The 16,536-nt window shown below is 46.2% G+C and overlaps 1 protein-coding gene and 3 non-coding genes across 4 annotated transcripts; 3 read left to right on the top strand and 1 right to left on the bottom strand.

Annotated features, from left to right (window-relative positions):
• Positions 1-709: 709 nt before the first annotated feature.
• Positions 710-13,276, bottom strand: LOC6592499 (protein goliath). Its single transcript, XM_026986124.1, has 8 exons — positions 13,232-13,276; positions 5,374-6,026; positions 5,188-5,320; positions 4,051-4,168; positions 3,823-3,974; positions 3,662-3,758; positions 1,348-1,710; positions 710-1,278 (listed from the first exon to the last, which is right to left on the bottom strand). The coding sequence occupies exons 2-8, from the start codon at positions 5,933-5,935 to the stop codon at positions 850-852; spliced, it is 1,854 nt and encodes a 617-aa protein (XP_026841925.1). The 5' UTR covers positions 5,936-6,026; positions 13,232-13,276; the 3' UTR covers positions 710-849.
• Trnaa-cgc lies at positions 4,289-4,360 on the top strand. The gene has a single exon. It is a non-coding gene; the product is annotated as a tRNA-Ala (tRNA).
• On the top strand, positions 4,678-4,749 carry Trnaa-cgc. The gene has a single exon. It is a non-coding gene; the product is annotated as a tRNA-Ala (tRNA).
• Positions 5,049-5,120, top strand: Trnaa-cgc. Its single transcript has one exon. It is a non-coding gene; the product is annotated as a tRNA-Ala (tRNA).
• Positions 13,277-16,536: the final 3,260 nt, after the last annotated feature.

The following is a 16,536-nucleotide window of genomic DNA, read 5'->3' as shown; positions in this document are numbered from 1 at the left end:
GGATATGCAAGGAGGAGAGGAATCGATGCGCAGGCCGAGAAGCGAAGAAGTGAAGAAGCGAAGCCCCGTCAGGTGATAAAGCAGCAAAACTTTGGCCAGCCGGAGCTCTCGGACTACATGCCCTAATGTGATTACAGACTTTAAGTTTATAAACATCGAGGGGCCATGATGACGACGACGACGGGGCTGAGGCTGCGGCTGCTCTGGTTTGCTCCTGGACGAGAAGATCTTCAGCCCTCCTGTTGCGTTGCAATTACGACGCGTGCAGGGGACGCTGTGCCTCCACCTGGGAGAGTTTTTGCCTCTGCCTCTCGTGGAGCATGGAGCACATGATGAATTCTTATTAGCTGTCGTTGGCCGCGGCAAACTTCAACCGCTCGGCTTCCTCATAACTTGTGCTCTATTTCTCTTGCTTTTCGCTTTCGGTGGGATCAGATCTCGGTGGATCTCCCTTTGGCTGTCGAATTGGGGCCTGTCCGCAGTCTGCCTCTTGCTGCTGCCTCGCTGTCTGGCCAGGTCTGCGTAAGCCACAACAGCATATCACTGGCCTGGGATCAGCAGAGCTGCGTCCCATGTTGGAGGCACGCGCAAGTCCCTAATGGAATCGCCCCAAGTTTCGTATGTGAGGCCAAGAGAAGTGTGCAGAGTGCTAAGTAGAGAATGTAGAAGGTAGCATATAAGATTTCTCTAATTTATCGACCCACTCGTCGTAACTGGCTATCGGTACGAGCATTAACATTTTATTAACAATTTCTATAACAAGAATATTCTATACAATATATTTTATACAGTTGCGAGAGAGCAAATAGTTTGAGGAATACAATTGGGCCTAGGGGCTAGGCAAACAGTTCATTCATTGAAATCGACGCCTTCCCCATTCACCTGAATGGTGATGTAGTCTCCGTTTCCGTTTCCGCTGACCTCCCTCTCACGATTGGCCTGGGCAGGAGCTGTTCCCCCAGTGCCTACCATACCCCCTCGCCTGGGTAATGGGCGCAAGGATATCTCATCGCTTTCCCGCCCCATGAAGCGGCGCCGCGTTCTGGCAAAGTCGAAGGTCTCCCGCTGCCGCTGACTGGACTGAGCGTACGAAGCATCCGTCAGCTGTTGCAGGGATTGGGAGGAGCTCGATCGAGGAATCTGAGGGATGTCCGGCTGAAGCTGGGTTCCCTGGACCGAAAGCTGGCGCTGTCGGCCGCCAAAGCACCCGGTGGAGTAGCGACCATCCGCGGAGCGCGAGCGACGATGGCGGGCCGATTCCCGGGCGCCTAGAAGTTGCTGCAGGGAAAAAATTGGTAAATAAAGGTAGTGAATGTGGAGTTATTTGCTATTCGTTGCGTTGGCCACCTGCTGCATTTCATCCTTTCGCAGACGTCGCAGTCCCTGCTGCTCCTCCAGCTTGTTGGTCATCAGGCTCATCCAGTCTCGCGCCTGCCGGAGCGACAACGAACTCTGCGACCTCTCTGGTAGTCGGCTGGGGAAAAGCATTTCGCGGGCGCCCACCACGCTGCCACTTTCGAGGACGAACACCCGAGGAAAGTCTATCACGAAATCCCGACTGCGAATGAGATCGGCCAAGGCAGTGGGGCGTGTCGAAGGTGGACCCTGACCGGGGTCCGTGCCAGAGCCCTGGGGGCCCACTTCCACAATTCTTGCGACATCCGGACGATCTGGCTGGTATTCCAGTATGCTCTCTTCGCTGCCCAGAAACTGCAAAAGAAAAGCGGGCCATATGGTACCCTTTCTAGTTCTGGTTCCATAAGTTTCAATAAGCTTTATGATGCGAGCGATTCTAGACAGCAAACAAGCGGCAATTTTTAAATAATTTGTGTTATTTTATTGGTTTGGTTCTTAAATAGTTTTGGGTCCACAATTCGTTCAAGGGTACTAGCAAACGGAAATCTTATAAGGTTTTCCGATACATCTAACAATACAATATCGTCTTACAAGACCATTTCTACCTTATTTGATTTCGCTATTTGGGGGCAGTTGATTTTCGGGTTGTTTCGAGCTTGAAAACAAAAAATAAAAACCAAATGATATGAATATTAAAATAATCCAGCATATTATTTTTGGAATGTCGCACAGCAGTAAAACCTGCTCAAGATATCCAAACAAAAAATAAAAATGTAATACTCGTACCAACGTTTCAGGATGTAAATTAATGTAAATTGAAATATCTTTTTTTTTGTAGATTTATTCAATTTGAACAACTAAAAGCAAATACTTTGGCACCTTCGATATTACTATAGACATCTATGATTAAGTGTGTGCGCTGTGCGATTGGTATATGTTACTATGTTGTATGTATGTATGCTGGTATATGCATATATGTATGTATATGTAATCGGCAGGGATTCTTAATGCCGTTGATCAGCAAATCAGGCTACAAATGATTGCATTTAAGTATATACTTTAATCTACTACGTCTATACGATATAGTCATTGTTTATAAGTGTAGTCATACATACTCGTGTGGGTATGTAGGTATATTAGGTAGGTATAGTTATTGTAGTACGAGTACGCTACTATTTGCATCTACTTTTATCGACAATCGGTACGCTTAATCAGAACTTAAACATTTAACTTAAAACTCTACGTGATGCAATTATATTTCCGTTTTCAAGTTGAACTTCCAGCGGTTATTTGTATGTTTAAGTGTGCGTGGGATTGTTGTAGAAACTAAAACTGAAGTCTTCTGGTCAGCATTTTTAAGTACACTGTTCTCAAATGAACTTATTTACAAACGAGTGTATATATATCATTTTAAATAAAGCCTTTGTGTTACTCTCGGTCAGCAGCTGATGGATTGGGATGTAGCTGTCCGGCCCATTAATCACTGGATGATCTGCAGTTCGTGTCCTTTGTTGAACAGGAACTTACACATCGCTTCACACCAATTTATAAAAGAGTACCTAATTTTACATTTTTTTACTTACAAAATCTCATATTACAACTTGTGTTATCATAAATTATTTAAAATTAATAGACAGTTGCGGCTTGATGACGATTTCTCCTCTACTGGTAGCGGATGGTAGGTTGCCCTGTGTACCCGCTCTAATTGTTTCCCTTCCATTTTGCTATAAAAATACAATACAAAGGTCCTGACAAAAAAAAGTGATGAACATTGGTCTGGTTCTGGTTCTTGATATTCAAATCTAACCGCTCATGGCACACCACGACTGCTTACTCTCGAATGCCTGCACTGCTTGCAGAGGCAGCTGGCGCTCGCTATTTACACGGTAAGTAGTTTCTAAGACTTAGATGTGGGTGGCCTGCTGACACCTTAAACATCAGTGACCTGATGGCTGGCAGTACAAATGATAGCATGCGGCATTGTAGCCGGGGCTGAGTTCCGTCGGACGCGCTCCATGGCCCCCTGATGTTGCTGTTGCTGTTGTTGTTGTTGCGGAAGCTGCTGCAATTGGGGCTGATTACTACTACTAGGACTACGCGGATGAAAATAGCTAGCACCAAAACTACTCATGTTGCTGGCCTGTAGTTGCTGCAGAGGCTGCTGCTGCTGCTGCTGCTGCTGCTGGGCCTGTGATAGAGCCACTACAATGACAGGAACCTCCTCAAAGGAGGGCTGGGCGGCAGCGACAGCAGCAATGGGCGCAGTATGCTGTGGACTGGGCGTTTGATAGATTTGATCACCCACCACATAGCCATAGAATTTGAGCACATCTAGTTTGCACATCGGACAGGTTCGATGCTCGATGAGCCACGGATCGATGCAATTCTTATGGAATTCGTGCCTAAGGGAATGTATTTAGTTAGATTAGTCTATACTTTGAATGGATTCAAGATGCTTTCGCTTACTTGCACGGCAATATGCGTATTGTGTCCGTGGGCTTGTAGGCCTCAATGCATATGGCACAGCAATCGCTGTCCAGGTCCTTCTCATCGCTTATTTTTCCCGTCTTCGTTGGTATCTTCATGATGGCTTTTTTGGTAACAGAGCACAGATTGCGCTAAAGGTAGAAGAAGTTAGAAGTTAGAATTTACATGGAGACAGTCATTATATGTATTTAAAGGAGATTTCCTTACCGATTGCTGATCCTTCGCCTGCATGTAACGGAACCTCTGAATATAGTAGAAGATGAGCCATACCAGCGATATTATCATCAGTACGATGAACGAGATGGAGACGAATAACACTGAAGTTCTGAAAAGGAATTATGAACCGTTAATACGGGAGTTCAAAATGTAACTCAATGCTAGCCCAAGTCTATAAAGCATATCTTGGCTGCTGTCGACTAAAGCATTTGGCGAACGCATGGCTCATGGGGACGTAGCTCAGTGGTAGAGCGCTCGCTTCGCATGTGAGAAGTCCCGGGTTCAAACCCCGGCGTCTCCATATAAAACAAGTCTTATTTTTTTATTTTTTGTCCCTTCAAATATTGATTTGATTTCTAAGGATCCCAAATTTGTTCATAACTTTGTGTTAATGCGGTGGTACTTTCAGCACTAATCTAAGAAAACTTGGCATAAAAATCCATTTCAATCTAAAATTTGTTCCATAAGGAATTCGTGTTAAAGAAAAAGAGTATTTACGAGTCGTAAATATGAAAAATTGTTTCACTGCGTTACCGACGTTTGTTAACAAAGCAGTGCGCTGTAAGATGTGAGAGTTCTCTGGGCGGTAATAGCACGTTTGTCTCGAATTGGATGCCAGGGGACGTAGCTCAGTGGTAGAGCGCTCGCTTCGCATGTGAGAAGTCCCGGGTTCAAACCCCGGCGTCTCCATTCTCAGATTAGAACTATTAATTTTTTTCTTGACGATTTTTAAATCGTAAACGAATTACGTTACCTATTTGCAAACATTTATTAACGGAACGGAAAGTACTTATTAAATTCAATAAATTGAACGTCGGCTGTCCGGTATGCATATTTCTTCACAAAAATAAATTTTTTGTTCAGCTTTTTACCAATCAATTATTTGAATTTGCAAACGAATCGACAATGAAATTTTTCTGTAATTTCTAAATTGCAACCGTAATAGAAGTCCCAGTTGAACAATTGCTTTGAACAGCTGACAATTTCAAGGGGACGTAGCTCAGTGGTAGAGCGCTCGCTTCGCATGTGAGAAGTCCCGGGTTCAAACCCCGGCGTCTCCATTAAATTCGAGGCCACTTTTGTGTCGTTTTTTTATACAGTTTTTATAACTGAAGACTTATAACTTACCGGTTTAAGCTACTGACAGTTCGCACACCACGGCGTCCCTCGATTATCGATATGTTCACAATGTATCCCCTATCAACAGTCATTGCCAGATCTTGTCCGATATTTTGATACGTTATCACAGCAGCAATGTTTCCTGCAATAATGTATATGTATTCCGAATTCAAGAGCTTTCACCACAAAACTCACGCGTCTTGCCCTTGATCTGCATCTTCTCCAGCTGAGTCACCTGCTTGTCGTTGTAGATAATGACACCGGCGGCGTTCTGCTGATAGACATGCTTAACCTTTTCCTCGAATGTGCAGCGGCCGCGTCTAACCAGGGCAATCCAGACCACCCCCTTGTCGGGCATGGCGGCGCCCATAGTTCCCCGGATATAGGGAGTGCAGGCGTAGTCATCGCTAACGTTGTCGGTGGCACTGATGTGGATCAAGCGGCCAGTTACATTCAGCACCCGGCCCTCGCCGTAGCGAGCCTGCTCCAGGGCAAAATCCGTCTCACACAGCGTGTTGCCGTGGTCCACATATGACCAGTTGAGGAAGGCGTAGTTGTAGACATCCACGGCAATCCGCTCCTCCATGCTGGCGAAGGTGTGCGTGGCATTGGCTGCTCTAAAGTAGCGCTCCAGGTCCTGATTGGCAATCGACATGGCGGCCACCAGGGTGGTGGTCGTGCTTGTTGACGTGAGATGCGGCAGACCACCGAGCAGGAGGACCAGGCAGGCCAGCGTAAGCATTTCTTGTAGATACATGACGTGAGCAAATTCTGACGCTGTTTAGGTATTTTTAATCAACTCGGGGCATTTGCCTCTCCTCCGCGTCCACTCAAGATCGATTCGGCAACTAAAATGAAAAATAGCGGAATCGAAATGTGAATTTTGGCCAACAACCTGGAGGGCCGTGTTTATCTGGCGATAAGTAGCCTATTCGAAAACTCTCAGTAGTCGACGATCGGCCATCCATTTACGAGCGCCTATTTTGGTTATTTTGTTATTTTGAATGTCTAACCCGATAAGGGCCTTATCAGTACTGCGCCGCCAATGGAAGACCATTGAAGAAATGAAGCATTACTTGTCGTTAATCCAAGTCTTGCTGGAGAGTATACTAAGTTATTAAAAATTATGCCTACATTTCGGGTCAAGCTACTTTCTCTCTGCCAACGTCTTCTGAAGGCCAATGCACAGAGACTGTGGCCCCGCCAACGGTTTATGGGTGGCCAGGATGATGCTGCAGGGCAAAGCACGGCAGAGGCAGAGGCGTGGGCGTGGGCGTGGGCGTGCGCCTGACACTGAAAAGTGGTTCGGTCGGACATGAAAAGAGGGCTGGGGCTGGGACAGCAACCAGTTCTCTCATACGACTTTTTATCCAAAACACAATAAGAAACTGCCACAGACACAGGCACTATAAAACATTTGCATGTGCACGGTGCGTCTTGGGCTGAATCGCGGACCTGGTCTGAGACACCTACTGGGATTACTTTTCTGCCTCTCAAGGGGCCATAATAAATAAGGTTTCCAGCGAAGTCCTAGCCAGCAGCGGGCCTCGAGTTGAATACCAACTATATTTTGACGGCTATTTATGTGCAAATAAGTGAGTGCCTGCGATTTGTGTGGGTTACCCGCCGATTCGCTTCTACACATGCACGGCTGGGAGTGGCATCTACGGATACGTTTAATCAGATTCAGGGAGTTCGTAGTTCGAATTGGGTTCCCTCTGGACCCTAATCACTCTCTCCCCATGAAAAGTTACTAAACAGGACTCAAAGAATTGTTTAGCTATGAGATCTGTTTCAACAATATTCCCAGATAATACATACACGTGTATGTATGTATCTGCATATGCCAAACAGGAAAAACATGGTGAGATACATAGATGGGTTGAATACGACTGCAATCGCATACTGTATACAGAACTATACGAGCATGTGCCAAACAGCAATGCCAGCAGCACCAACAACAGTCAGTCTGGTTAGGATAATGACCCTGACAGTTGCTGCCAAAAGTGTGCATACGAGTATAAGCATGAACTTCACATAGATACTCGTACACGCGTCTCGTCTGTATCTGTGTGTCTCTGGTTGAATGCAGAACAACAAAAGTGAAAAATGACATGATTGACTTTGGCTTTCGGTTTTTGAATTTTGAATTTGCCTTTTGCCTGCACACATGAGTGGAGTGGATGTACGATAGCCGGTATGCCATAATATATGGGCTTGTCGCTGAGGGATTAATCTCGAAAATGCGCGGAATTCTTTAAAAAATGAACCAGGTGATCAGAGGGAAATTCCTCCGAAATGTTCCATTTTAGTATTGAGTATATTCCCTTTTCATTCTGCTTTGTGGCCCGTTAAAATGTTTATCATCACTTCGATTCGTGGCGCATCTTGTTGGCCATTGCACTTGTTATTGTTTATTTTTATAAGAATGTTTTTATTCATTTTGGCCAATTGCCAGCCACGCCGCGAAATGTTTTCCCAAGCATTTCTGTCTTCTTCATTATTTCTATTTAAATCAAAAACACATGCACATACTTGATATTTATGTATAATTGGACAAGTCTTGAGTCGTCACTTGATATATTCCTTTGTTTACTTCATTAAATGCACAAAGAGATCCACAAGTGGCTCTGTTCTAATGGCAACAAAGAGCCTTTTCAGCTGTGTTTTGTTTCTTGAGATACTTTTGCATCTTCGATAGCGAATTAATAATGATTATATCGAATTTATTTAAATTAAAAGCTAAAAATAAAAGATAGTTTTTGTATCTATTCGATTGTTTGCCTGGCAAAACGTGATTTGCTAAAACGTGCTTCGAATGATAATCATTTTGGGATATTTTATTTCAGTTTCTTTCTAGTGTCCGTGCCGTGACTGTTTGCTTGTTTGCCTCACATGTTTTTTGAAATAAATAAATACTTGATTTTCGAGGGGCTTTGCATATAAGATGAGCAGAAGAAACCTTCGCTTCGACCACAGAAGCGACAAGAGGCGAGTGTCCAAGTGCCAAGAGCTTTGATAATGGATAAAGGTATAAAACTGTAGAAAATTAAAAATTAAAAATTGACCAAGCAATTACCAGATTTTTGGTGAGTGTTATTTGGTTGAAAGAAGTGGAAGGCGGGAGAGCAGAATTAAGTTAAGCCAGTTAGAGCCACAAGCCATCAAGCTGTACACATTTTACCGCTTCTGTGGATGGAATTTTGTGCTCCAACAACTCTGAAATATCTGAAAATACTTCACAGTTTCCGTACAATTCTCTTAATTGCTGCAAAGCTGTTTTAATTGCAGTGTTTTAACCATTCTTTAGCCATCAGCCAACAACAAAAATTTTTGTACAATTCTCGTTGAACATCTATCTGGGATCTGACACTAGAAAAGTTTTTGATTTAACATTTGAGTGAGTTTGATGCTCTGCTGGGCCTAAAGCATTTCGCTGAACTCTGAACAACTCCACTCCACTCCACTGCCACTGAAGGGGGCAGGTGCGCGGCATTGTTTGAGCAACTGTAATCGCACTGCTTGCTGCGCCGATTGTGAGCTTAATTTATTCAGCTGTTACCGTATTTATTGTTGCGTACACAGTCAGCGCTGCAAAGCAACAATAATTGTAATTATTACAACAGCCAAAGAGATGGGGCACAATGCAAAGACTAAAAATGGCCAGCAGCAATTAGCATGTTGAAAGCCAATCTGAATTACCTCGCATTTCCATTAAAATTGCGTCAACTGAAGCAAAGCTCGAAAGTGGGGCAGTCCATACTCTCCACTAAGCCAAAGAACTTGCAACTCAAATCAGTATTACTTGCAGGATCTATTATTATTATTTGTATTAAATTTGAAGTCATGGCACGCCATACATAATCGTATATGTACCTATGCATGGCCCCCAGAGTAAGGTGGATATTATTTTTCACTCCCCTGCGGTTGTCTCAAATCGAATTATCGCTCAGCAGTAAACCACAACTGCGACAACTGGGGAGAGTGTAATTTACTTGTATGCAAATACTTTTTCCTAGTTATCGTATGGAATAGAATCTTACGAGTCTAGTATTTACGCAGCAAGAAATTGTTTTATCAGTTGTGGCTCTGTTCCTGTTGCTGCTGGGAAAAATGAGAAATTGTGACTGCAGCAGACACGCCACGCCACGCCACTCCACGCCACGCCGCGCCGTCTGTGAAATGCATAGAAATGATTCAGTTTTCCCCTCCCGCCGCCCAGGTGCCGCCACCTTGCAAGGGAGTCGAGTCGTCGTTCCTGGCGGTGGCTGCTGTTCCGCTTGTTTGCATATTGCAACATCTGTACAAGCGAAAGCAATTTAAAACATACGACAGCACAGGCTCCGTCCGACATGCACATGCTGTCGCACCCACGCCACTCCCTTCATATGCTTCTAAAAATATCAACCGCAACACATTTCTCGAGTCTTCGTCTTTATGTTCCGTCTTTATTGCACTTTTGCTTGAACTTCAATTTGTCTTGCCGTCGGCTCTTTCAGATACAGAATTTTGGGAATTTGGTGACATGTTATGCTTAATTACTCGCATATTTTGCACTTTAGCACTCTGGGACTTTGATTTCAACTTGCCGAGGAATGTTAAAAGTTAAGAAGAGCAAGTGTTTTAAGCTAAGAAACCTCAGAATGTTCATATGTATACACATGTACACATGTACATATGTACATGTTCGGTGTGTGAACTAAGAGAGAGAGAGAGTATGTTTGAGGTGTATGAATGTAAAGGGCAAGGTTTGAGAGGCTCGTCGCGTGACATCATCACTGCCTAATCAAGAGCAAAACAACCTCCCTCTCCCACACACCAACAACCGACGCGAGCATCACTATAAGGCAAAGAGAGAATGCATGCGAGAGTGAGAATGGGAGAACGAGAGATCGCCCAGACTAAGCATAAATCACGCGTTTGTTTCGGCACGGAAAAAGTGAAAGTGTTAAGTGCGCTATTAAATAGGTGGAAAATTGCTGAAAAATGCAATAAATATTGCAATAAATATAGCAACAAATATTAGCAGCCACTCGCCGCTACGGTATTTTGTTTTTTTTTTGTTTTTTTGGCGTGCTTCCGTGTTTTATGCCCTCTGTATGTTTTTAGCTGTGTGTGATGTGTGTGAAAAAAGCTGAAATAGAAGTACGAATACGAGCAACAAGGAGGAGGAATGGACGATTCTTGATTATTTGGAGTGGATATGACTTTTCCTGGCGCAAGTATGTTTAATAATTCACCAATTTCGATTAATTGATACATAATATAATCTTCAAGTGATAGATTTCCATTCCTCTCTTGTTCCCCCTCCCGTTTTGCGCGTCTAAAAAAAAACACTCATATGAGAGCAGCTTCTGGGATTCGATTGTTACACTCGTCCCCACTCTCTCTTCGTTTGCCTACCTCTCCACCCACCAGCAAAGCTGAAACCGCTTTTCTGTTTCTTTCTGTTCTCCTTCGCCGCGATAGAGCGAATGCAGAAAAAGGCAAATGGCAAACGGCAAGATCGAAAGCCTTGACCTACTTTTGCTGCTGCTGTGGTTCTCTTCCCGAGTGCCATATCATTGCTCCATACTCTTTGCATTGCCCAGGAAAGATCAAATACGAGCTGTGTGCCTCTCTCCAACCACTCGGAGGAGGAGGAGGAGGAGGGTACTAGGAAATCAACTGCAAGATGAAGTCTTTACTTGTTTGTTTTACTTTGACACAAATCGAATGTGCTTCTTCTGCCGCCGGTCGGATGGGGAGGGAGAGCAAACAATTCTGAAAGTTTCAATGGTGCTGTTGAGGCTTCCTCCCATGATATATGTACATATGTATGTATGTATGTGTATTCCACTGCGGAAGTTGAAACTTGTTGGCAAGTTCTGGTCGGTCTGATGGGCATAAATCATGACCAGAAAAGTTCAAAGCAAAGCAGCTCCATCGATAGAACTTATTGCTTCATATTCTGCCCTGCCCTGCCCTGCCCTGGAGGGGACCTACCCCGACCCTTCTCATTAGGAGCTCCCCAGAAAAAGTGAGTTTTTAATTGCATGCCAGCTGCCGCCAAAGAGATTTCAATTGAATTGCGCGAGACGAGGCCCACAGAAGCATTACTCTCGGTTTCAATTGTTTTAGGCCTGGAGGGGGGGTGTGTTTTTTGGGGGGTAATGCTTGGCACTTGGCCGACTGCCCAGTGTTATAAGGCTCGTTTTTATTTGGCAAATGCTTTTTAATGGCACTCTGCTGCAAAGTGTCTTGCAGCCGTCATTCATCATTCGAGCTGCCTGAGCGACGACGTCGTTGTTATGGGGCTGCCGATTGTTGGGGCTTTAAAGTGCATCATTTCGGACTGCTAATGGGGACAAGGACGCAGCCAAAGAGCTGGCGATGGATCAGCATTTAACAAATTGATGATTAGTCCTCTCTTGCCGTAGGGGCCTGAATATGATGGCCCTGCACTTGAAGTTTTTGCCACATTTGTGCCTTGGACCGTGGCCAGAATAAGACTCGTTCAAACTGCATTCATTTTTATGATGCCCTTTGCTTGACGACTCGAAGACAGAACTAATAAAAGTTCTGCAGTAGCAGAGGGAGGGAGGCGGGAATAAAATGCATCCAAGGCTAGAGGCATCCCAGAGGCCGGGAGGTGGACCCCCGCACACATGAACATAAAAATATTAACACCAGCTACTGGGAAGCCGCTGCGTTCCCCGTGGTCACGTTCCAACCGGTCGGCGGGGTGGGGGGAGTGGGAAGGGGGGACAACAAATATAACTGCGGATTGTTATTCTTTTTGTGTTTGTCGTTCTACTGAGGGGGGCAACATGTGTAAGCCAGCGACGCCAACGACGTCATAAATCTTTACACACCTTCCGCGTGCTGTACACCCTCCGATGCCCCCCCTATGCTTCCCCTTTGCTGCAGACTCAACCATCGGGTCTCTCTCTCTCTCTCTCGATAGCCACTCGAACGTCAGCAGCGTAAAAACGTGATTTCCGCTAGTCGGCTGCCACTATAATTGTTTAGGCCCGTCGACTTCCAGCGGAACACTCGCCATGTGCTGCCCAGGAAGGAGGGAGGGAGGGAGGGAGGGAGCACTCCAAAGTGCTTTCTCCTTGACAGATCCTGTACATATGCCGGAGAGTGGGTGCCAGTGACAGTTGCCTTGCAGCGGCATTCTCCTGTTGACACCTGACTGTCGGAGAGAACTTTTGGAAAGGCTTTCAAGAGATTGCAGCTGCTTCTCGGGTTGGTTCAAGGGGGGGGTAAATTCTTTAGGACAGTTTTTTCAAGGCATATTCCGCCTAATCAAGCCATTTTCATTATTACGTAAATTACGCACAGCACAGCGAGGGACGGGGGCCCAAACAGTGGCAACATACGGCAGTCCCTTTGCCCGCGCAGGTATTGATTTTGAGCATTGTCAACAGTGACAACGACAACAATAATAGCTCCCCCCCTCCCCCCCGCCAGAGCAGTGGTAACAACAATAACCAGGTTACATAGCCATTGTATGTAGTTGTTGGCAGGCCTGCCAGCATTTCTGCGCCACTGCCTCAGTCCCCGTCCCCGTCCCCGCCAGATCCCGAGCTCCTCCGTGGAGCTGGAGATGGCAGAAATCAGCGCACTCGACAGTTTTCAGTGCCAAGAGTGAGAACTGCTCCTAATGGTCTTGCCTTCGCTGCCAGCAAGGATACTAAGCCAGTGACCTGAATCTGTCTGCGAACCGAACGAAGAGCTGAGGCGGATGCTGAGGCTGGGTGTATCGCGTGTGCCAGCGACAGTTTGGGTTTAATTAAAAGAAAGTTACGTGGGCTTTTAATAAATTCTTAAAATATCGATTCGACTTTTACGGAATTTTAGAGAAGAAACAGAAAAAGTCAACAGTTACGAGTGGTCGTGGCTTTGTTGTCTGTTTTGCATTGTCTATTTATAAGGTATTTGTCGTTCTTATTCCATTGTTGCCCCATGTGGGAGGGTGCTATCCGAAGGATATGTAACCAACATGTGACCTCCCCCCGTAACATGGCGTTGGGGCTGCCACAGCTGATGGCCAAAGTTCGCTCACCGCAATTTCCAATTTCCAAATTCCTTCGGCTTTGGGTCTCGCAAGCTGCAAACGAAGAAAAATGCAGTCAATAGAAGAGAATTCCAGACAAATTTAAGTGTATTCCAATGCCAATTAGTAAATAAATCGATGTGAATAGTTCATGGGATGTGTGTCAGTTTTGGGAGTGTATTTGGAAGGCGAATAAATATTTAATTGGGAAATAAATCGAGGCCCGAGGTCTACCAATCCTGCGTATCTTTATCTACCACAATAATGCTTCCAATTCGTGTCCACCCACGCACTGGCACTGGCTGTGGCACTGGTACTTGTTGCGTTTGCACTTGCCGCAAAAACGTGATACCGCACCGCATTCAGCAGACCAATAACTACAGATACAAGCCAGCAGATACACAGATACAGATACGACGGCATTAGAGGCGCGCGAGGGGGGAGGGGGGGGACAGACGCGCGTCAGAATGTTTAGCTTGGTAACTTGGTAATTAGTGAGCAGTCCCCTTATAGGCCACTCCCCACACCCCACACCCCGCCACACCGCCACCCCTCCTACCGCCTCCTGCTGCCACGGCAACGTGCTGGCGATTTGCGTGCTGAGATTGCTAAACAATATTGATTTTTATAGTACGTCGAGGTATTTAATCATCGTCGTCGTCATCGTCATCGTCAGAAGGAAGCCTCATTTGATCCCTCCACCGTCCGACGTCCACCGTCCCCCCTCTCCACAATCCCCATCACACAATTCGCATTTCGTATCCAATTAGTAAAGAAGATTTATTTTTTATGGAGTGACATTTTTATCGATATTAAATTCCACGCACAGGCCTCCGGCTCTGCCCCTCTGCCCCTCTGTCTCTCTGTCTCTCCGTCTCTTTTTTTCTCGTCTGTCCGTCTCGCCGCCTCCGCTCCATGCCCCATTGTGTCCGCTTCATGATTTTGCACTTAACATTATAATTAATTCACAATTTTATTTTGATCATTCGCGTTTCTAATGCGGAAAAATATCTGATTCTGTTTTGCTTCTTATATTCTCTATTCCTCTCCCCCCACCCTGCGCTCCTCCAACATGCGATAGGCAAGGTGAGTAAGTTTAGTGGGGGAGAGGGGAGGGCGGAGGGGGAGGCCTAGTCGGCAGACTGGTTCGCTCGACTAACGGATTGGATGCCACGCTTCCTTGTTCTGCCACTCGGAAGTCTCAATCGGATCAGGTTTGCTTTCCATCCGGCACTTGAATTTCAAAATATCTCAACTTTCCCCGCTTCAAGGGTCGTGGGAACATTTTCGTGGCGGGACGCTGTGGCGACACTCAATGCTAATTAACCTCCTTGACGGGGGAGGGGGGCAGCCCTCCTTGCAGCACAGAAGAGAGCAAATGGAGTAAATATTATCTTTAACCAGAACCAAGCGGCCCGTCGATCGCTTTGCACTTCAACACGCAGCTGCGGCTGGAAAAATAATGAGAAAAACCGATTCCGAAGAGGGGAGGGTAGGGCACGGGGAAGGGGAGACCAACATGACTCACAAGGCAACATTTTCCAGAGGCAAAGCCAAAGCCAAAGCCAAAGGCGTCTCCTGCAGAGAGTTTAGAGAGGAATGGGGACTGAGGGCGACGCACTCCTGGTGGTTGGTGCCACTGTGGGGGCGTCTCGATTAGCCCCTGTGCCAGCCCTGAAATAATACCCGAAATTTCATATGATATACGACTGCAGCGGCAAGTACCCCATCGATTGGGCCATAATTTGTATAGCAAATATTTGATGGGCTGCCAAGCAGTCAATTATTCGACTCTTATCGGAGTAGCTGCCGCTTATCACTCGCCTGCCCCCGTTTAAGCCATCCAGGGGCAGGTGGAGTGGCCAATATGGCATCAATCAAAGATAGGGACGAGTGCATTTGTCATTTATTGCTGATTCCGTGGCGGGGGGGCTTTGCTTGGCCATTGTTTACATTTAATTAATGGCTTTTAATCGTTCTGGGGCGATGTGTGCTCTGACTCGTTGCTGTCTCTGATTGATGGAGCATCGACAACAGTTCTAATCCCCCCTCGTTTCACGGCAATTAAACAGGCCCCAGCGCGCAGCAGCTGTGCAAATTCGGGGCGGAGTGTCAGTGCCCCCGCATGTGGCAGGCTTCGTTAGACAAAGGTCGGACGGAGTCTGCACGTTGTCAAGGGTCTTTGCACTTGTTGGTAATTTTTGCTGCCACGTGCCAATTATTTGTCTCCCCCCGAAATCCGTCACATTCTCGACGATCGCCAGTCCGTGTATTTGTGGCATAGATATCCTTTATCCGTTATCCTTTATCCGCTGTGGCGTAATTCCCGAGACATCATTGTTTTTTATGGCTGCAAGTCGTCGCCTCGGGGCGGTTGAACTTTTAGCGCTTTTCGCACTCGCACTCGCGTTTCCCATTTTCATTTGGTTTTTCCTCTGTCTAAAGTTCATTTCCCCACCCCCTCCTCCCCCCCAGGCCTTGGGTCTCTGTGTGCGGGCGAGGGTCGGCGGGGGGGTAGAGGGGGTACAGACGAGTAGTTTGCAAACAAAGAAACATGAAAATCGATTTGTCAGTGGCCTTTGGGGAGAAAGCCATTACCCACAGCTTTTGACATTGTAAAACTTTTACTCCGATTGCGGGAGTTAATATCTTTGGCAGTCATTAAAACGAGTTGAATGAATCAGAGGAGGACGGCCAACGAGGGAGAACCATGGCTTCTTGGGCCTGCCCCAAAATGATCCTCAGTGATGGGAACCCACTCAACTCAGGCTGCCCCCTCATGTGGCGTTGGAGTTGGAGCCCCCCCCGCGAATCGATTCGCCAACACTTCACTTTCTCCCCATATCGGCTGCGATGCTGGTTATTCTTTTTACTTTCGTTTCATTGGGGGCTCGTGGGGACTAAACGGTTTTTAATGAGTGACAGCCGCCGCAATGTCTGCTCCATAATTATGACACAAAACGCTCTTCAATTAGCATGATTTGCACTTTCACAGGCAGGTGGAAGTTGCCCCCCCCCCCCCCCCTACCCCCCCATCCTTCGCTTTGATGGCTTCATTTCGATGGCCGACGATCGATTGGAGCGTACCCTTGAAACCCATTTTCCGGCCTCCATAACGTATTTGTTATTACAGCGTTTACATTTTACTGTAAGCAAATATTTGCTTGGCACACATTTCATACCCCCATCCCCTCCTCCCTCTACCACTCCACCGTAATGAGCCATCCAACAGTAATCTTTGTTGTGGCCAAGTAAGCGCTTGACCCGGCCAATTTGTGCTGTTTTCTCTGCCTTTCTTTCGTGATGCCTCCCGA

Source organism: Drosophila persimilis, unplaced genomic scaffold (assembly GCF_003286085.1).
Source record: "Drosophila persimilis strain 14011-0111.01,24,50 unplaced genomic scaffold, DperRS2 tig00000002-arrow-pilon, whole genome shotgun sequence".
Taxonomy (NCBI): Eukaryota; Metazoa; Arthropoda; class Insecta; order Diptera; family Drosophilidae; genus Drosophila; species Drosophila persimilis.
The sequence above is the reverse complement of the archived record's forward strand: the minus strand, read 5'-3'. Positions and strand labels throughout refer to the sequence as shown.